At 45.3% G+C, this 21554-nt stretch overlaps 1 protein-coding gene across 1 annotated transcript in view; it reads right to left on the bottom strand.

Moving 5' to 3' along the window:
- Positions 1–21554, bottom strand: part of LOC137545634 (proprotein convertase subtilisin/kexin type 6-like) — a 51667-nt gene that overhangs the window by 22043 nt on the left and 8070 nt on the right. Inside the window, exon 2 of the mRNA XM_068267085.1 lies at positions 21306–21431. Coding sequence (XP_068123186.1) covers positions 21306–21431 — 126 coding nt within the window. The remainder of the gene's footprint in view (positions 1–21305; positions 21432–21554) is intronic.

Raw genomic sequence — 21554 nt, 5'->3', positions numbered from 1 at the left:
AAAAAAAAAAAAGCTTATTAACCCCATTCTGTTCTCTACCCCAACCCCTATAGTTACCAAAATAAATAAAAACAACAAAAAATACAAAAAAAAAAAAAAAAACCACAAATTGTTACTATAGGGACTTAGCCTTTTATATACATATGAGAGGTGGGTGTATTGTTATTTTTGCAAATTAGGGCTTGTAATCCTATCTGATAAAATCCCTCTGTCCCTGCGTCATCATCCTCCTGTCCGTGATTTTGTGCTACAGCGCAGCCGTAGCCAACAGGAGGACAGGGACATGGGGAGCGGGCGGCCGTTCACATGGCTTATGAGGAAAGAGCCTAGTGCCCGTTTTTAAACAGCCCTTAGGCCTAGTAATTTATAATGTACAGTATTAAAAAAAAAAAAAAAAAGTCACAATACATTGTACTAGGAACATAAATTTCAATTTCATGATAACCAGGAGAAATAGGCTAATGAAATGTGTGGGTTTTAATCGACAGTAGTACTGTTTATTTTAAAAACTAGAGGGGTTGAAAAAGGAGAACTGTACTTTTTCTCCTTTTTATCCCCCTTTTATACTGCTTAGAAAAAAGTAACCACATATCGCTTATAAAATCCTGATTTGTGGTGCAAAAAACAAAACTATATAGAGATCATTTAGGTGTGATAAGTAATGATGAAGTTATTGGCAGATGAATGGGAGGTGCATTGAAATGTGAAAGTTTCTCTGGTGCATAAAAGGGAAACAGCATGTAATGGTCAGGTGGTTAAGGTCTGAATTTAAGAGAATTTTTAAGAGATCTTAAGAGGGGGGTGCCAAAACTGGAGGGCAAAGCAGCCAGGTCAGGGGTGGCAGCGGTCGGCAGGGTTGCCCCCTCCCCCTCACCTGGGTCCCCCGTCCTTGCTCTCCTCCAGCTATTTGCACAGAAGTTGTTAAAATATATGTAGGCAACAAGTGGGGACGCTCCTTCCTCTCTTGCATTCCACCTCTATACTTCGGAGGGCTGCATTGCAGGAAGTGAAGTGGCGAGCGGAGGAAGTAAGGAGAGAAGGTAGGCTTCCCCACTTGCTGCCTACATATTTAACAACTTTTTGTGCAAATAGCTGGAGGGGGAGCAAGGACAGGGGGACCCAAGTGAGGGGCGGTAGGTGGCCCCCTCTCCGATGACACCCCCATTTTGGCTTCTACCCCTTCCAGCATGGCAGCCCCCTCCCTACCCACAGGCTGGGACACAGAAAACGAATCAGTTTCTGTGTCCAAAGCTGCCTGTGTAGAGGGGGGTCCGTTTTCCTATTGATTTTCAATACCCATCCATGTATCCGGGGTCCGTGAAAATCCTGCAAATCCGGACTGTCCATTCAGTTTTTCAAAACTGATACCCCGGAACGCAGATGGATCCGTGAAGTGAAGACTGCTGCTATTTTTAACATCGGTATCCGTGGCTCAGTTTTTGATCCCGGCCAAAAAAAAAAAAAAAAGAAAAAAAAAGCGCCACGCATAAGTTTTTAAAATAAGTGTGAGCCTAGGTTCACAGTGGGATGTTGCGTTTAGGGGACGTTATAGGGCACATAACGTGCCCCTAACGCAACGCCTGGTGCTCTCTGATGTGGACGTCAGAGTGAGCCGCGTTGTGCAGCTCACTCTGGCGTCCGTGATGCGTACTCTTGGACACATGCGGCATAATGTGGTCCCGCCCGGCCAATCGCCGCTCCAGGAAGTAAACACTGCACGTCACACCGTGCAGTGAATATTAATTAGCCATGTGCCCGGCCGCTCACCCCTCCTCCCCAACATGACTGAGCATGTGCACACAGTCTAACGCGGCTTAGCCGCCTATAACGCACAACATGCAGTTCTCTCTTGACATGGAGCGTTACAATGTAACACAAAGTGGGCACTGAACAGCCCATTGATTGTTAATTACTGTGCGGTGGGGCTGCGTTACAGGCTGCTCTAACGTTCGCCTGTAACGTCCCACTGTGAACCTAGCTTGAATCTACTCTTACAAGGTCTCAGGTGTGAATGAGAAGCAGGGATTTGGGGTTATCGCTCTCATACTCTCTCATAGTGGTCACGCTTAGGTTATATGCCACATAATCGGCATGACATAATCTGTAGAAGTCTCTTCTACAGAAGAAAGGCCACAAAATGTTTACTGAAGATAAGCAGACTAGTGACATGGATTACTGGAGCCATGTCCTTGTTGTCTGATGACACCAAAAGAAACTTATTTTGGTTCAGATGGTTTCAAGCATGTGTGGTGGCAACCAGGTGAGAACAGAAAGTCTTGTTGTTACAACTTCAGCTACTGCTTGAACAAGTGTGGAAGTACTGGAACTACCGTAGTGGATGTTACATCTTTAAATTAGTTAAAGTGAACCTCCGGACTAAAAATCGACTCAGCAGCACTGAAAAGGCTTGGTGTTTCTTTAACAGTTTCACAGCATCAGAACTTTGTTTCTCTTATACAAGCCTCATTTTTAGCTGCACAGAAGAAAACTGCCCGGGCATTTTTCCCCTGATGCTGTGCAAAGCATGATGGGATTTCTGATGTTCTCGTTCTGCTGTTTTGGTGCAATTTTTTTTTTTTTTTTTTTTTAACACACATTTTGAATTTGACATTTGAAGCCTAGCGGGTGCAGCTGGGAGGGGTTATCAGGACAAAGAACAGTTGGAACTGTGTCTCCTGCTCCTTGTCACTTCCTTTCAACCAAAAAGATGGCTGCCCCCTGACAATTCTAATTAACATAGCTAATGTTACTTCATGACAGTAAGTTCCCCTTTAAGCGGCGTACATACAAAAAGGGCGCGAGTTATAGCCGAAATTATGTTTTTATCTAAAACAATATTTTTCGTTTATAGCTTAATGAAAATCTATACTTGCATCGACGTGTCACTTTGGATCCTCCACCAAAATACTTATTTCAGCCCCATGAGAGACTTCACAGATTCAAAATAATCCTAAGGCATGCTTTAGAGGTTGCCAGGCGGATGGTACCCTAGGCCCTAGGTTCTCAACATGCGGTACGCGTACCCCAAGGGGTACTTCTGATGGTTCCAGGGGGTACTCATGCTTGATATACTTAACCAAGTATAACAAATTTAGAGTTTTAGAAAATGATAAATCCTACATAAACACCAAATTAGTATTTTAGCTAATTAAAAGCGATAATTGGTTCTAAACAATTTCCAAGCATTTATTATGTACTACGACTAAATATTTATTTGTCAAGGGGTACTTGTGATAAGGTTTACTATGCTAGGGGGTACTTGGCGAGTACAAGCTTTTATAAGGGGTACATACCAATAAAATGTTGAGAAACACTGCCCTAGGCCACATCTGGGCCTGCCCAAAAGGTATCCAGGTTTTAGTCTAGGATCGATACACTGCTCGCGAAAGTGTTCAAAAAAAGCAATCCTCAAAGATCCTGGAATCCTGCTCCTAGGTTACAAACCAAAGTCCGCAAAACATCCTAAAGCACAGGCTAACCCAGAATAACCCTAACGCTGCTAAAGAGATTTTGAAACCTAAATGGATTAAGTGTCTCTGCCATTTCCTGTCATCACTGTTCTAACTTCTTTCTGCATTATAAACAGTCTGACTATTTTCGTCGTGCAGATCTGACAAAAAGGTTTTTGTTGTATATTGGGGGAAGAAATGCAGCCGGGAACCATCCAATGCTCTTTTAACTTTTTATTAATGACCGCCATAAGTTGTACAAAGTACAGAGTGCGAGGTTTCGGAGCGATGAACCTGCTCCTTTTTCAAGCCATGACAGTCTCAATATGCTACTTTCATCATACACTTTATATACTGCATCATTTTCAAATAGACCAATCATAGGCCACAAGACATGAGCAAATCCCTGTCCACTATGTCAAGAACGGAGCTGATGGGGAACTTATCTATACATAAATGGGCCAATGAACATAAGCAACTCACCTACGTCCTGCCTCCTACCTCCCACGCATTGGCAAAAGCTCAGCCCCATCCTGACGTAGGAGACGAGGTCACCACCCATCGGTCAGCCGGTGTAATGTCAGATATTGCAGCCCGGAAGCAGCCTACCTCACCGAGTATCACGCATGCTCAGTGGAAAGTTAGACATTATTTACCTGAAATATCTCCGCTTCTGCACCACGTACACTCCCGAAATTTTCAGGAGAGGGAGGGGACCCCCAGATCTAGCTCTGTCGAATTGCAGCCCCTGAGCCCTGCTAGTTCCCGAGATAGGTTTGCTGCAATCAGTCTCGGGAACCAGTGGGGCTCGGGGGCTGCAATTCGGCACAGAGCTAGATGTGGGGGTCTCCTCCCTCCCCTGAAAATTTCGGGAGTGTACGTAGTGCGGAAGCGGAGATATTTAGGAAGTTTTACGTGGCTGCACAATTTAATGGGCCGTAGGCTCCTACTGCGCATGCGGGGCTGCCCAATCTGCGGGGCTGCCCATTCTGACACTACACCGGACCCGATAGGGAAAAGCCAACAAACGGGGCGGTGCTGTAAAGTCAGACGTTACCAGGGAGACTAAGTGGAAGCGGGCGGAACAATCCACACGCCTTCAAAAGTGGCAGGACGCGAACGTCACTGCCTGAGCCGGATGATCACGTGGAGGACATCCACCAATCAGCCGGCCTCCCGTCTCCCTGAACAGCAACAGTGGGTCAAAGTGAGCTGCGTTGCCAAGGCGATGGAAAAAAGGAGCAGGTACATCGCTCTGAAACGTCGCACTCTGTACTACTTATGACTGTCTTTAATAAAAAAAAAGTGAATGAGCATTGGATGGTGCCGGCTGCATTTCTTCCTTTGGATCTGCTCAGGTGGTGACTGAGCTCGCGTGGCACACCTATTGATTATCCTGTGGGGTTGTGCATTTCTTCACTTTTTGCTTTGTGTTGTATATTGGGGCAATTAAACTTGCAGAGCAGGTAACACATGCACCTAGGTTTGGCCGATAGACTCCCCACTCTAAAAATAAAAGTAGGTAGAATACACTGCCTTTTAATGCTTTAGCAATTCACCTGTATTCATATTAAAAATAAGCAATAAAAGTTAATACCTACAGTGGGATGTGAAAGTTTGGGCAATGCTGTTAATCATGATTTTCCTGTATAAATCGTTGGTGTTACGATAAGAAATGTCAGTTAAATAGATCATATAGGAGACACACACAGTGATATTTGAGAAGTGAAATGAAGTTCATTGGATTTACAGAAAGTGTGCAATTGTTTAAACAAAATTAGGCAGGTGCTTAAATTTGGGCACCACAAATAAGAAATAAAATCAATATTTAGTAGATCCTCCTTTTGCAGAAATTACAGCCTCTAAACGCTTCCTGTAGGTTCCAATGAGAGTCTGGATTCTGGTTGAAGGTATTTTGGACCATTCCTCTTTACAAAACATCTCTTGTTCATTCAGGTTTGATGGCTTCTAAGCATGGTCAGCCCTTTTTAACTCACACCACAGATTTTCAATTATATTCAGGTCTGGCGACTGAGATGGCCATTCCAAAATGTTATACTTGTTCCTCTGCATGAATGCCTTAGTGTATTTTGAGCAGAGTTTAGGGTCGTAGTCTTGTTGAGGGCTTGTTTCCACTGTTGCGACGCGATTTCGCCGGCATTCCGACGCTTGTAAAAATGCATGCGGATGCGTTTCCGCATGCGTTTTTACCCGCGATTTTACGTGCGATTTCGCATGGCAGGGTGCCATGCGAAATTAACCATGACACTGCCAGGGCAAAATAAAATTGAAAAATGTGCGAAATCGCACGCAAAATCGCGGGTAAAAACGCATGTAACAAACGCATGCGTTTTTACTATTAAATACATTAGCGGCGATTCGCATGCATTCCACTCGCAGGCGAATTCGTTGGCTCTTTTGTGCGTTTTTTTACCGCTGAAAAAAACGCACCTCAACAACGCTACAGTGGAAACAGGCCCATCCACTTGCATTACATGTGCGAATCTGCATGCGTTGGACGCATGCAGATTCGCGATAGTGGAAACGAGCCCTGAAAGATCCAGAACCGGCACAGCTTCAGCTTTGTCACCGATTCCTGGACATTGGTCTCCAGAATCTGCCGCTACTGAGTGGAATCCATGCGTCCCTCAACTTTGACAAAATTCCAAGTCCCTGCACTGGACACAGCCCCACAGCATGATGGAACCACCACCATATTTTACTGTTGGTAGCAGGTGTTTTTCTTGGAATGCTTTGTTATTTTTCCTCCATGCATAATGTTCCTTGCTATGCCCAAATAACTCAATTTTAGTTTCATCAGTCCACAGCACCTTATTCCAAAATGAAGCTGGCTTGGCCAAATGTGCTTTAGCACTTGAGGTATTCAAGTGGCTCTGTCTGTGCTGTGGGCAGAGAAAAGGCTTCCTCTGCATCACTCTTACATACAGCATCTCCTTGTGTAAAGTGCGCTGAATGGTTTAACAATGCACAGTGACTCCATCTGCAGCAAGATGATATTGTAGGACTTTGGTGCTGGTCTGTGGGTTGACTGACTATTCTCACCATTCATCGCTTCTATCTATCCGAGATTTTTCTTGGTCTGCCACTTTGAGCCTCAACTTGAACTGACCCTGTGGTCTTCAATTTCCTCAATATGTTCCTAACTGTGGAAACAGACAGCTGAAATCTCTGAGACAGCTTTCTGTATTCTTCCCCTAAACCATAATGGTGAGCAATCTTTGTCTTCAGGTCATTTGAGAGTTGTTTTGAGACCCCAATGTTGCTGCTCTTCAGAGAAAATGAAAAGAAAAAAGGGGAACTTACAATTGACCTTTTAATACTCTCTCAAAATTGGATTCACCTGTGTACGTAGGTCAGGGGTCACTGAACTTATAAAGCCAATTTGAGTTCCAATAGTTCTAAAGGTTTTGGAATTAATAAAAATAATGACAACAGTGCCCAAATGTATGCACCTGCCTAAATTTAAAGGGACTCAGAGCTCAAAATAGAATAGAAAAAAATGGTACTCACCTGGGGCTTTCTGCAGCCCAGTGTAGGTCTGGAGGTCCCACGCCAGCGTCCTGGCTCTTCTCCCATGGTCTCCGCAAAAATGGCTGGCCGGCAGCTCCCGGCGACACTGGCCCCGGTGTCGGGCTCCTCTTCCTAAAACGTTATGGCTGACGTCACCACGCCGGCCGCCTCATCACGCCGTGATGACACGAGGCGGCCGGCGTGGTGATGTCAGCCATGACGTTTGAGGAAGAGGAGCCCGAAACTCGGGGCCAGTATCGCCGAGAGCCGCCGGCCAGCCATTTCTGCGGAGACCATGGGAGAAGAGCCAGGACGCCGGCGTGGGACCTCCAGACCGACACTGGGCTGCAGAAAGCCCCAGGTGAGTACCATTTTCTATTCTATTTTGATCTCGGAGTCCCTTTAATTATTGCACACTTTCTGTAAATACAACAAACTTAATTTCACTTCTCAAATATCTCCTATAGGATATATTTAACTGGACATTTTTTATCATAACAACCAACAATTTACCACAGAAGTGTTAGGCTAGGTTCACAGTGGGACATGAAAGTCTTATAACGCCATTTACTGCACTGCAGTGTTAAGGCTATGCGAAGTCCACTTTGCGTTGTAAATGTGTTATGGTAACGCACTGCTGCAGTCGTTAAACAGGTACAGAGAAGCATAATTCTCATTGCCTGTATGCTTCATTGTACCTACTGTATGCCACGTTAATGCAACATAAATGTGTGTACAACTTTTGTTGCGTTGTAATTTTGCATTGCGATGTTAATGTTGCATCACAACGCAATGTCCCACTGTGAACCTAGCCTAAAGGGGCCCATACACTGGTCAATTTCTGCCATCCACAGCTGATTTTGATTTCGAGCACCGTACTTAAATCTGCCATATAAAACTAAACAGGACAAGCTGCAGATCTCCAGTTCCTCAGCAAGACAAATGAAAGGTCATTCTGTAATCTGGACACAAATACTGTAGATAAAAATGACTCATTCATCCGATTTAGACTCCTATACCACCCCCCCCCCCCCAGACTGAATAACCAAATTATGACAAACTGCCTGATCCATGCAACTCCTATGCTAAAAGCACTACATCCACCCTCTGCTCAACTCACCACTCATATTACCAACTGTTGATCGAATTACAATGAAAGGGAAGTGAAAGACTGTCAGTGACAAATAGAAGGTTTGTACAAGTCCAATCAACAAAGTTAGAGGGGAACTCAGGTGTGGCTGCCAGTGTGCATCAGACAAACACTGAGAAATGCTGCAACACTTCAAACACAATTTAGTGATAATAACAGAGTGCTTGCAGTGGTGGGCACAATGGTGGGTGCTGATCCACAGCAGAGCGAGGATCAAAACAAACAAGCCTAGCTAACGCTTTCCTTATCTCCAGCAAACTCTGTCCCTTCCTCTCTCAATTCCAGCCAAATACAGACTGAAACATGGCAAAAGCTGCTGCGTTGCTATAGGGAGTGGTGGGTGTGTGCGTGCGCAAGAGAGTGTGCGGGGGGGGGTGCAGGCCGGCTCTCAGGAGGACCGGCGCCCCTGGTGGCGGGAGGGGGCAGGCGGGCTGGATGATGTCAGCCGAACATCTAGGTGTTCGATCATCACTAGTCCCAACTGCTTCTGAGCTAAGTGCTTCTGCCTGTTACTGACATCTGCCTGGATTTTGACTACTCTCTGCCTGCCTTATTTGTACAGTTTCACAATTTAAGTTTATTCATAAATTTAATTCAGCAATTGTGTGTACGGGGATTGGGTGGAGGGGATAAAGTGTACCGCTTTTGACTCTTTTGAAGTTAACTTTCTCAAAGTAAGTTGGCAGATTTTCTCGAACATTCAACTTATGTAATTTCTTTTGGGTTCATACAAAATGAAGGTAGAACTAATTGTGTTCTGTGGAACAGGTCACCCACTTCTGACAAGAATTATGGACTTGTCCTGAGCACTACTCCATCATCAAAGAAAGAACAATACAGCTCTTTGTATGATAGGGCTTGGAGTACGCTGATGTGTCTGGCTGAAGTGATAGCAACTAAAATTACTGTTTTAAGTCTACAAAATGTTAATGAATCTTCTTCAAAATCATTACTTGTCAATGCTTGTAACACTAAAGATAAACCCCACTTTGGGAATGGTTTCACTGTAATATATGTATGTTTCGTTCAATAGATTTGACAAACCCATTTATTTTTCTTATCAAAAACAAACAAAACAAAAAAAAAAAAAACCGACAGGGCAGAATTTTGGACCAAATAGTTCTAAGGGCCAAACCTTTTTCCATGCCCTCCTGCAGAAATTCTAAAATTTTAGCAATTTCTGTGGACTGAAAATTGAAATTTTGCAACCACAAGTTAAAAAGGTTTTCCAATATTTTGGGTATATACGGTAAGTCTAGTATTGTCTTTTCTACTTTTCAAGAGAGTATTCACTACTCTTGAGGACAATCCTTTAGCTTCAAGGGCTGCCCTTTCAGAAACCACGTCGTAAGTTTCCACTTTTCTAAGCTTTCCACTGCTTGGTCCTGGCCCAATATCTTCTCTGACATCGGTATTGGCCAAGGTTGATCTATAAACTTCGTCAGAAGTAACGGGTACCAAGCACTTCTGGCCCAATTCAGAGCAATGAGAATCATTTGACAATTTGATTTCAACAACTTCTGGAGAACAAGAGGTATTAAATTCAACGGTGGGAAAGCATACACCAGATCTTCATAAAACGTCTGAGCCAGGGCATCGATCGCCAAAGGATCGTCCATGTTCAGGGAATAAAAAAGAAAAAAAAAAAAAAAAAGAAGACATTTTCTGTTCGCAAATAATTTCTGGGGAAATGCTGCCCACTTTACGATTATTTTCTGGTGAAACATTGCTGCATTATGATTTGATGGTGAAATGCTGCCTCATTACAATTATCTTATAGTGAAACACTGCCCCATTGCGATTATTTGGCACCTATGGGGGGGGGGGGGGGGTTAGGGGCGCAGTGATTTCTAGTTACGCCCCTGCTTGTATGTTGCAGTGCCCACTGAATTCCTGGAGCTACGGATGATGAAAGTAGTCTCAGAAGCTGCACGATTTGTCTGAAAGTCACAGTCTGTTAAGCACCGAACTTCACCTCGTTCAGAGCTTTTTGAACTTTCTCCTGTGAAATAAATATAATTTGTTCCACTGGGCCATATGCAATTCACTTTTTCTCCTGAGTTTTCTCCTAGGAGATCATTTTTCATCTTCAATTTAAAATAGCTTTTTAGCACTTTGCAACAGAAAAAGCACCAAAAAGTAGGTGAAAAATCTGATGAATCACAGTTTGTGTTCCTCTAGACCTTGTAGTGATTTTGCCACTATCAAAAGATCATCCAAGTATGGCATGACTATTATACTTTTCTCGTGAAGAGATGCCATCAATTCTCCCATAACCTTTGTGATGATTATTGGTGCTGATGACGTTATGCCAAACGGGAGGCAGCGAAACTGGTAATGCAGAAGGTTTTCTTCTGTCTGAACTGCAAACCTCAGAAAAGCCTGCGATTTCAGTTCAATTGGTATGTGCCAATAAGCATCTTGAAGATCTAGGTTTGCCATGAACCCATTTGGTATTAATAGATTGCTTATTGAATATATCGATTCCATGTAAACAAACAAACAAAACAAAACAAAACCAAAACCAAAATGTTATCTGAGGGTTGGTTTTAAATTTAAGATAATCCTGAACTTTCCAGATGGCTTTTGTAATAGAAATACTTTTGAGTAAACACCCCTGCTTCGTTCATATATGTGCACCATTGGCTACACTCGTCTTTCCCAGGCATGCTCAAATTCGACTTCGGGAGATATCCGGATTTTTGCTATCCGGATATCTCCCAGTAATGCTGTGCGGGCTCAAGCTTACCTCTCTGACGTCTTCTTCGCTCGTCCCTCGGTGCCTCCCACGATGCGCTCCATGCGCGTCACGTGATTACAAACACTTCCTCCTTCAACCCGGAAGGAGGAAGTGTTTGTAATCAGGTGACCGCCGCTTGGAGCGCATCGTGGGAGGCGCCGAAGGGACGACCGAAGAAGACTTCAGAGAGGTAAGCTTGACCCCCCCCCCCCCGCCCAGCATTACTGGGAGATATCCGGATAGCAAAAATCCGGATATCTCCCGAAGCCGAATTTGAGCATCCCTAGTCTTTCCAACATGTCAGTTAGAATCGTTTGTAATGCTTCTTGATGTTGTGGCAAAATACATTTTTGGGAGGGGATCAGAAGAGAAGCGTAGACAGGTGCAAGCCGGGTCGATAACAGGTAATCCAATCTGCAAGAAGCTTGGTCAAGAGGACAGACAGACAGAAGTCCGCAGCAAGACAAACACTTGGTGTGAGCGCAATCTCAGCAACAAGCCCAGCATAGGCTATCACAGGCAATAACAAAGGGCACTCACCTTACTTTTATACATGGACTAACCAATCAGCAAGTAAAGAAATCCAAAAGAACCAATCAAGTAACAAGGGGTTTTAAAGGTTGAACTCTGCTTTTCTTGATTGTTATTAAATGACCAGGTTTTTCTTTTGCTGTGGGTTTCTGACTTATCTTGTGGGGGGGGGGGGGGGGGGGGGGGTTTGGAAGGAGAAGGAGCTTTTCACTTGTCTGAACTTTCTTTTTAGGAAAATATATCTTTTTATTTGCGGTTCTCTCAAGAACTTCTAATTCAAGACCAAACAAACTGTAACCAATGACTGGAATTGAACAAACTATTTTTGGGGAGCCATACTTCTATGCCAGGTCTTAATCCATACATTTCTTATTGCAACATTAGAAATTCCTACTGCTCTAGCTGTTAGTCTTATGCAGAAACGTAGCTAGGGTTTTCAGCGTCTGGGGAAAAAGGCAGTTTTTGCGCCCCCCCACCCCCTCTGGAAAAAATGGGCGTGGCCACACATAATGTGGTCAAGGGTGGAGTCAAAAGTTATTTAGATAGCTATACATGCCGCCTAAACCCATTCACATAGCCAGATGTGCCCCCCTTTAAATATCCAAATGTGTGCCCTTTTAGTTAGTCAGATGTACCCCCCTTCACTCTGTTTAGATAGCCAGATGTGCCCCTTTAAGATAGCCTAATTCTGCTGCTGTTAATGCTTCTGCAGAGGAAGGGAGAGAAGCAGGAGCCCTTTGGGCAGCCAGCGAGCCACCTCTCATGCACGTGGGGCTGCAATGGCTGTGCTGAGCGCCCTCACAGTGCTGCGCCCAGGGACATATGTTTCCCCTTGCCTACTCATAGCTACTCCTCTGGTCTTATGGACTCTGAAGCTGCATCAATAATGTAGGCAATAGCTTTATGCATCACTGTCACTGAATTTAACAATTGATCTTTAGGCGTATCCTTATTAATATCTTCTAATTGCTACATCCATAGTGCCAACATTCTTGCAACACAGGTAGTAGCAGCTGAAGGTCTAAAATTAGCACAAATTGCTGGCCAAAATCTCTTTAAAGCAAATTAAAAATAAATGTTTAATTATTGGATTGATCTGTTAAATTTCCCAGATTTTCAAAGGCTAACTCATTATCCTTGTTAAACTTGTGATAAAGCCACATCTAATTAAGGACTTTTATTCCATAATTTGCAATCATCTTCTGCAAATGGGAAACGTCTCTTAAAGCCTCTTGACATCAATAACTGTCAGGATTTTTCCATTGGCTAGAAATTAAATTTTTTGTAGATCGGTGAACTGGATAAAAATAACTCCTGAGGAGTTCCCATATCCTCATACATTTATCATGCACTGATACAGGTTCAGTGGCAGCTTTATTTAATTGTAATTCCTCATAAATTGCTGATAACAATAACCGTTTCAGAAACCGGAAATTTTAATTTTGTCGGCCTATTGTCCACTACATGTAACACATCATTAGGACCTGAGCCTAGTGTTGGGCGAACAGTGTTCGCCACTGTTCGGGTTCTGCAGAACATCACCCTGTTCGGGTGATGTTCGAGTTCGGCCGAACACCTCATGGTGTTCGGCCTTTTAAGTTCGGGTTCGCCCCGAACTTCTGTATGCCCCCGAACAGGGCCGAACAGGGCCCCTGTTCGGGCGAACAGGGCCCTGTTCGGCCGAACAGGCCGCAATACGGCCCCCCTATGGGGTCGCAGGCATAAGGGGGGAGCATGCCCCGATCGCGGGGGGGGTCGGAAATTCCCCCCACCCCCTCCGCTAGCGCTCCCCCCTCTGCCCGCTTCCCCATTCAAAAGTTTCAAGAAGTACCTGTATAGCGGATGGCCTGGCAGTGGGCGGCACTGTGGAGTGAGGAGGAGGAGGAGTCCGGAGAGTGACGAGTTGTTCCGCCCTTTCGCTGACCTCACGCCCGCTGCCCGGCCTCCCTCAACTCGTCACTCTCCGGACTCCTCCTCCTCCTCACTCCACAGTGCCGCCCACTGCCAGGCCATCCGCTATACAGGTACTTCTTGAAACTTTTGAATGGGGAAGCGGGCAGAGGGGGGAGCGCTAGCGGAGGGGGTGGGGGGAATTTCCGACCCCCCCCGCGATCGGGGCATGCTCCCCCCTTATGCAAACCACAAAAGTGCTGGAGGATCCAAGTTTGCGGTTTGCTAAAAATGGATTGAAATCGGCCGCAAAACAATCGATGGCTGAAATCGACCAGTGTATGGGCCCCTTAAAGGCATTAAGGTAGCCATACCAGGGCCGGATTTGTGGGCAGGCCACAGAGGCCTGGGACTAGGGCGGAGCTTAGGGAGGGGCGGGTTAACAAGCAGGCAGTGTCCTAACAGCTGTCCATGCCAGCCCCACAATAACGGCAATGTTGTCCGCAGCCGCCCCCAAAGTTCCCCCGCTTTGCACTGCACACAGTACTATGTCTGTGTGTGCAGAAGCGGCGCTGGCAGCATAAAACAGGGACAGATTTACTTTTGTGACAGGAGCAGCAGCCACATCGTTGCAGCTCTACCCGCTGTCAGTCACTGGTAATCCCTCTGCCCTCCGCCCCCATATTCAGTTTCAGCCAATCACTACTGAGGAGGCAGCATGAGGAAGTGCCAAAGCTGGGCAGAGATTGGTGGATGGCTGGTGCTGGGAACTGATTGGTGGTGAGTGACTGCAGGCGGGTTTTCTGGTTGCTGGATGTGATGGGGAAGCTCGTGGTCTGGACTCCGGAGACACTGAAGAAGGTACAGGATAGAGGGGAATGGGAGAAGGGGGTGGCACTGGCGTCGGGATCACCCAAGGGGAAGCCTGGTCCTGGCTGCCTTTGTTTTAATTAGCCCACATTATACACTGTCCCTACTGCCGCTCAACCCTGCACTTCCAGGTGCTGCCCAGCGTCATTGTTGACATGGGGTATGTGACAGAAGTCCTCCTTTCACACTGACCTGTAACGGAGTCCAGTAGCTGTATAGATAAGCTGACTTTCCAGATGCTGCTGAATGTTTTGTCTTAGCTTGCCTGATTTATTACCCATTCCCAGTAACTCTCCACATGCGTAACTAACGTCTCCTTCCCTCCTCCACTCTTTTCCTCCGATCTCATTGCCCCTCTCTTGTTCTCTCATCCTGAGGTCTATTTCTGTCCTTTTTCCTACCCTCTTCCTCATCTTGTTCCCTGTCTGTCTTAATCCCTCATATGCCATCTATCATTTCCTCCACTTTCTCTCTCTCTCCCCCCCCCCCCACAATGTATTTATATAGCACTGACATCTTCTGCAGCAGATTACAGAGTACATAGTCATGTCACTGACTGCCCTCAGAGGAGCTCACACTCTAATCCTACCATAGTCAGTCTAATGTCCTACCATATTATTATTATTATAATTATGTATTTATGTAGCACTGGCATCTTCTGCAGCACATTACAAAGTACATAGTCATGTCACTGACTGTCCTCAGAGGAGCTCACAATCTAATCCTACCATAGTCATAGCCTAATGTCCTACCATATTATTATTATGTACTTATATAGCACTGACATCTTCTGCAGCACTTTACAGAGTACATAGTCATGACACTGACTGTACTCAGAGGAGCTCACAATCTAATCCCTGTCAGTTTAATGTCCTATCAAATTATTATTATGTGTTTATATAGCAGTGGCATCTTCTGCAGCACTTTACAGGCATGTTACTGACTGTCCTCAGTGGAGCCCACAATCAGTGATATAATATTGTGTTTCCGTGTACACACGTGGTGGTGGTGAGGGGAGGGGGGCGGTTTGTTGATTGCTGGCCTAGGGCGGTAAAAAGTACAAATCCGGCCCTGAGCCATACACTGGTCGATTTGCCATTAGATCGACCAGCTGACAGATCCCTATCTGATCGAATCTGATCAGAGAGGGATCGTATGGCTGCCTTTACTGCAAACAGATTGTGAATCGATTTCAGCCTGAAACCGATCACAATCTGTGGAGCCGCCGCTGCCGCCTGTCCCCCCCCCCCCCTCCTGCATACATTACCTGAAGCTGGCTCCGGGTCCTCTTCTCCGCACTGCACCGCATTCCCAGCGTACACTGTCACTCCGTGACCAGGAAGTTCAAATAGAGCGCCCTCTATTTGAACTTCCTGGTCACTGGAGTGACACAGGAAGTTATACGCTGGGATAGAAGCAAGAGCGGTGCAGCGCGGAGAAGATGCCCGGGAGCCAGCCTCAGGTAATGTATAACTGTATCGGATCGGCCGCCGCTAGCGACGCGCTCGTAACCCGCAGGCGATCGACGGAAGTAACCCGCACGGCGCGATCGACGGACCGATCAGATTTTGGGAGGAAATCGGATCGGCGGGTGCGTTTAGCACAAAAGATTGGCAGCAGATTCGATCCCAGTGATCAAATCTGCTGTCGAATCGGCAGCAAATCGGGCCAGTGTATGGCCAGCTTTACTGTACCATTAGATCCAATGCAACTCTATGGGCCATCGATCTGCTGACCTAGATGTTCTATCCTGTCAGATAGATCGAAAATCAATCGGCCATTGGATCGTGCATCGATTCGATTGCCGAAATCGACCAGTGTATGGGCTCCTTAACTTCTTCTGTCCACCTTCAGCTTGCGTGCCAGATTTTGCTGGTACAAATTCTTTAATTTCTTTTAAAGTCTTAACTCCTGTCTCAAAGCCCGTTTTGAGAAGCAGATGCATATTTCATTACTCTGTATAAAAGTTTAGTTGATGTAGGATTGACTTTAACATTCACACAGGGAACTGTTTAGTAGTGGTTTTAGCAGCGTCAGGTACATTAGTAGCAATGCCCTACAAAAAAAAAACAAAAACAAAAACACACCTTTCAAATCAAAATTCGGTGTTCTCCTGAGAATTTTTTTTCCAGCCGGTGGCATGAAAAAAATAGCCAGGTGGGGCACGATGGGGGGGGGGGGGGGGGAGAAGAATGCGGGGGGGGGGGGGGGGGGGGAGAAGAATGCAGGGTCAGCGCAACTCTATTTACAGCATAGGACGAGGAGGAGTCGAGCCGAGGACAGCCGGGTGCTCACCAAATTTAGCCAGGTGGAGAACCCCGCTAAAAGAGCCCGGGGAGAACACTGTAATTATTGGATTAAAGGCTACGAATTGCTAACCCCCAAAAATTAAGCAACACATATCCACTCAATTTGGGGGAAAAAACCCTCAATACAAAAATGCATAATCCATTATACAGGCATTGCAAAAAATATGACAATGATCCATATAAAACATAAAAACGGTCAGTGTCCATACACATAGCCAGAATAATCATACATAAAAACTGGCATACATTTAGCTGAATTGGGAACAAAAAAAACACACACACACACACACACACCACTTGGCTACAGAATAGGAGCAAATCCAAGCCATGATAAATATGAGCAGCTCAGATAGAAATATATGCTGCCCGGCACAGTGTACTGCTGCCACAGGAGTCACACCCACTAGCCTGGGTCCCAGCACAAGCAATCTAACCTTCCCTGGCTCCTGCTTGTCCTCCATCTCCGACATGCTGTCCATGCCGAGATTCAGAGAACGCGGAGATGCCAGACGACTGCCCCTCTTCACACAGCCTGGAAGTACTCAGCAGTCGCGGGCAGGAGTTTTCCCCTATACGGCCTCCGCCACGCGTACATCCAGACGCTTCAGCTGCCTGCCACTACCTCCGCACGGTGAGTCCTCAGGAAGCAGGAAATTTGGGCGCAAGAGGACAAAAAGGGCGCCGCCATCCACTCCCATATTAAATATCGTTTTACGGGAGCCGAATAGGAAAAAAGGGCGCCTGGAGATCAACGTTTTCAAACTGCGTTTGCGATGATTTAAGAGCACAAAATGCTCCCGTGACAAATAACGTTTACAAATATACTAAACATATCTATCGTATTTAACTAAACCGTTATTTAAAAATTGTATCACTTACTGTTTATAAAACATTATCATCCACATAATAAAGCGATCACCAAGTGGGGTCTAAGGGTTAGGCAGCACCAGGCGGGTCTAAAGGCTCATACACACAGACCATAGTCTTTGGAAAATGAAAGATCACAGACCAATTTCACTCCCTTCCATGTAGTAGGAGAGCCATACTCTACACAGTCTTTTCTATGGAGCTGAACTCCTCATCAGACAGAAATCTTTGCAAGATGCTGCACACACAGATGCTGTACAGACACAAAAGATCAGTATCTGCAAAAGATCTGTTCCTGCAAAATGCATTCATAGTCTATGATATCTGCAGATCATCATACACACCTTGTTTAACAGACATTCATCTGCAGATCAGATTCACCAGGATGGATTTTCTGATCTTCAGATGAATGTCAGTTAAACAAGGTGTGTATGATGATCTGCAGATCTCAGACTATGACTGCATTTTGCAGTAACAGATCTTTTGCAGATACTGATCTTTTGTGTCTGTACAGCATCTGTGTGTGCAGCATCTTGCAAAGATTTTTTTCTGATGGGGAGTGCAGCTCCATAGAAAAGACTGTGAAGGTATGGCTCTCCTACTACATGAAGGATGGTAAGATTGGTCTGTGATCTTTCACTTTCAAAAGACTATAGTCTGATGTGTGTATGAGCCTTTAGGGTTAGGCATAGTTAGAAGGAGGGTTCTGTGTGAGAGTAGGGTTAGGTTAGTTGTAGTAAAAATACTAGTAATATTTACTAATGTTTTACTACAGTTATGAACTTTTTTTTTTTTATTGCTATAAAACAAGATTTTCAGATTTTATTACATGAAGAATTGATAAATGAAGATTATACATATCTTTTTTTAACAAACGTAATTATAAGTTTCACTATCAAAACAGGGAAGATTATCGTATTCACAATTTGCGATTTCATAGACATTATTAAAGGTTTTCAATTTGTAACACATTATTGTAAACGAAATACAACACAATATTTTTATAAATGCTATTAGCGCTTATCGTTTCCACCACACGCCCTTCCCCCCACCTCCGCTTTTTGCATGGAGGCGAGTCCTCAGGGCAGCCCATCCTGCAGCCATGCCTGCATAAACATTCCCCAGGCCGACCAGCAGGGATAAAACGGTCACTGGGAAAAGGCTATTTGCTCCCCCACAGGTACAGGGCTGCTCAAATCCGAAGCCGGGAGACCTTACCTGTTGTCCCTCAGCACCTCCCACGATGCGCTCCAAGCGGCCATCACCTGATTACAAACACTTCCTCCTTCCGGGTTGAAGGAGGAAGTGTTTGTAATCATGTGACGCGCGTAGAGCGCATCGTGGGAGGTGCCGAAGGGACAACGTCAGACAGGTAAGATTGCACCCCCCTCCGCACAGGTTTACTGGGAGATATCCGGATAGCAACTATCCGGATGTCTCCCGGTTTCAGACTTGAGCAGCCCTACACAGGTATTCACAGGACAGCTGCGTAGGCTGCTATGTGCCAACACACCTTCCCTAGCCACCCAGGCTCGCCGGGACAGTGAGTACACAGAGACCTGGTTCCTGAACCAGGAAATATCCATACAGCCTGAACCTCGGTCCTTTTTTCCCATTTATAGAGGCGCTGACGGATATTTCCTGTTCCTGGGAGGAGCAGAGTCTCAATGTGTGCCTGTCCTGGAGTGTTACTGGGGGGTAGGTGGGGGAGGATTTAAAATTGTATGGTATGTGTGGCTGCCAGGTAATCTCTGTGCATAGAACTCAATAAAAACAAACATTCCGCAAAGGGGCATACTGTTTGGCAGTTGGAACCAGCCATTATGTCCCACAATGCAATGAGGTTCACAGACAGAGCTGTCATGACAATCACACTGTGGGAGGTGTTTCACCTCAATATCAGCCATACAGGAGGTCTCTGCTGATCTATTTGAGAAAAGGTAAAGATGTCTCATGGGAAAGGGAGTATCAGCTACTGATTGGGATGAAGATAAAGTTCCTCTTTAATACAAAGCCTGCATGCAGAGAGTTAAAATAATGTAACACTGCAGTACTGTGGACAGCCTTACAGAATTGTATGGGCTACGAATTGACATGCAGAATTATTCTGCAAGGCAATTGAGCACAGAGTAGCCCACATTCTTGAGAGTGCTGATTACTAGATAAAAATAGTCAGGGGCGTAACTAGGAATCACTGGCTCCCCCTGCAAAACGTTGGATGAACCCCCACTTTCTGTGCAGATAAACAGAACCACTGTTAGGGCTCTTTTCCACTATGAAATGCGATCGCGATTCCGATCGCAATCGCGTTTCAATTTCCACCATGCGATTGTGATTGCGATTGAGCTACTATACTCATAGTCCAGCTCAATCGCATACAAAACACGGCAGGACAACGATTGCGCTTTGACCAAAATCGCATCGCAATCGGATCGCACTAATGGAAATTGCTGCTGCAGTTTCCATTAGTTTAATGTACCTTGCGATTTGCGATCAGAAGCAAATCGCAAATCGCAGGCTAGTGGAAAAAGGCCCTTAGGGCCTTTTTCCATTAGGGCCTTTTTCCACTAGCCTGCGATTTGCTTCTGATCACAAATCGCAAGGTACATTAAACTAATGGAAACTGCAGCAGCAATTTCCATTAGTGCGATCCGATTGCGATGCGATTTTGGCCAAATCGCAATCGTTGTCCTGCCGCGTTTTGTATGCGATTGAGCTGGACTATAATGAGTATAGTAGCTCAATCGCAAGGTGGAAATTGAAACGCGATTGCGATCGGAATCGCGATCGCATTTCACAGTGGAAAAGAGCCCTTACTCAGTTGGCTAGTGCACACTTGAATGTGTTTTCCCCATGCAGATAAGAACAGACAGCAGTGAAGCACTGCAAGCATTTTATCTTTAATTACATTAACTTCTGTGATAAAATGTGCATGTTTTCACACATACAGGCACACGTGGTGTACAGAAAGTCGCACACAGAAAACTGACGAGTGCTCCCAGCCTCAGCTTTTTACACTCACTCTGTCCTCCTCTGATGGAGCAGAACTGGCTCTGCAGACCTCTCCAGCATCGCTACAGTACAGAGCACTTGCGAAGGGTTAGAGAGGTTGGGGGCTGGGTGCTGCACACTGAATAGGAACTGTCTACAAAACTTTGTATGATTCCTTATCAGTGACTTAGCAGATGCAGTCAGAACAACTGTACAGAGAGTTTTTTTTTTTGTGCCCTTAATTGTCAGTCACTTAGGTCAGGGAAAATACATTACTCCCCCCCCCCCCCCCCCCCCCCAGGGTCCCCTGCAGCTTCTGGGGCCCATGTGTCTCCAGTTCTCATCTTCCCTTGAGGCACACTTCTTTCAGTTTTCTGCACGCGTTTTTCTGTGTACTTTTTCTGCACACCAAGTGTGTTTCTATGCAGTAAACTTTTTACACAGCAGCTAATGTAATTAATAGAGAAAACTGACAAAATGTGCAGTCATCATACAGAATGTCAGTTTTTTTTCTGTGTGCGAACACCACATTAAGTGTGAACTAGCCCACTGATTAACATGAGTTCTCAGTTTTTCTGTGCAGAAAACACGCCCGAAAACAGTCAAGTGTGTTCCCTGCCTCACAGGTGTCTTCTCATGCACTCTGCGGCTGCATCCCCGGCAGGGTCTATTGTTACGCCCCTGGCCAAGTGTGAAACCCTCTCACAGGAGGAGGCAGCAGACACTTGGAGAGACGACACCTGGAACAAAAACAAGAGGCCCAGGGACCAGCAAGATCCTTCCTGGGCCACTGAGCATCTACCATTCATTTTTTTAGCTGAAACGAACACTATTCAGAATGATGCACTTCAAGTTTCAGTTAAAGTTTCAATGAAAGTGTAGTAGGGGAATAGGGAGTGATAATTTACTAAAGAAAAGGGGGGGGGCTAATAAACATGGCATACTTTATTAATGAGCACAGAGCCCTCCATGCTTACCACTGTCGGGGTATGTACCGGCGGAGCACGCGCTGCACTGTGTAGTGTTGATGGAGCTGCAGTTGATTGCTGGAGTAATAGTTGTAGTGATGCTGATGTCACTCTGCTGACCAATCACCAGGCAGGCTGTGAGGAATTGACAGAATAAGAACTATCAGCTGCATTCCATTCACTACTACTTAACCGAAGAACTCTTTACAGTAACAGCACTGTATAACTAACTTTTAATGCTCGTTATAAGGAAGGGGT

This window comes from Hyperolius riggenbachi, chromosome 1 (genome assembly GCF_040937935.1).
Source record: "Hyperolius riggenbachi isolate aHypRig1 chromosome 1, aHypRig1.pri, whole genome shotgun sequence".
Classification (NCBI taxonomy): Eukaryota; Metazoa; Chordata; class Amphibia; order Anura; family Hyperoliidae; genus Hyperolius; species Hyperolius riggenbachi.
The sequence above is the reverse complement of the archived record's forward strand: the minus strand, read 5'-3'. Positions and strand labels throughout refer to the sequence as shown.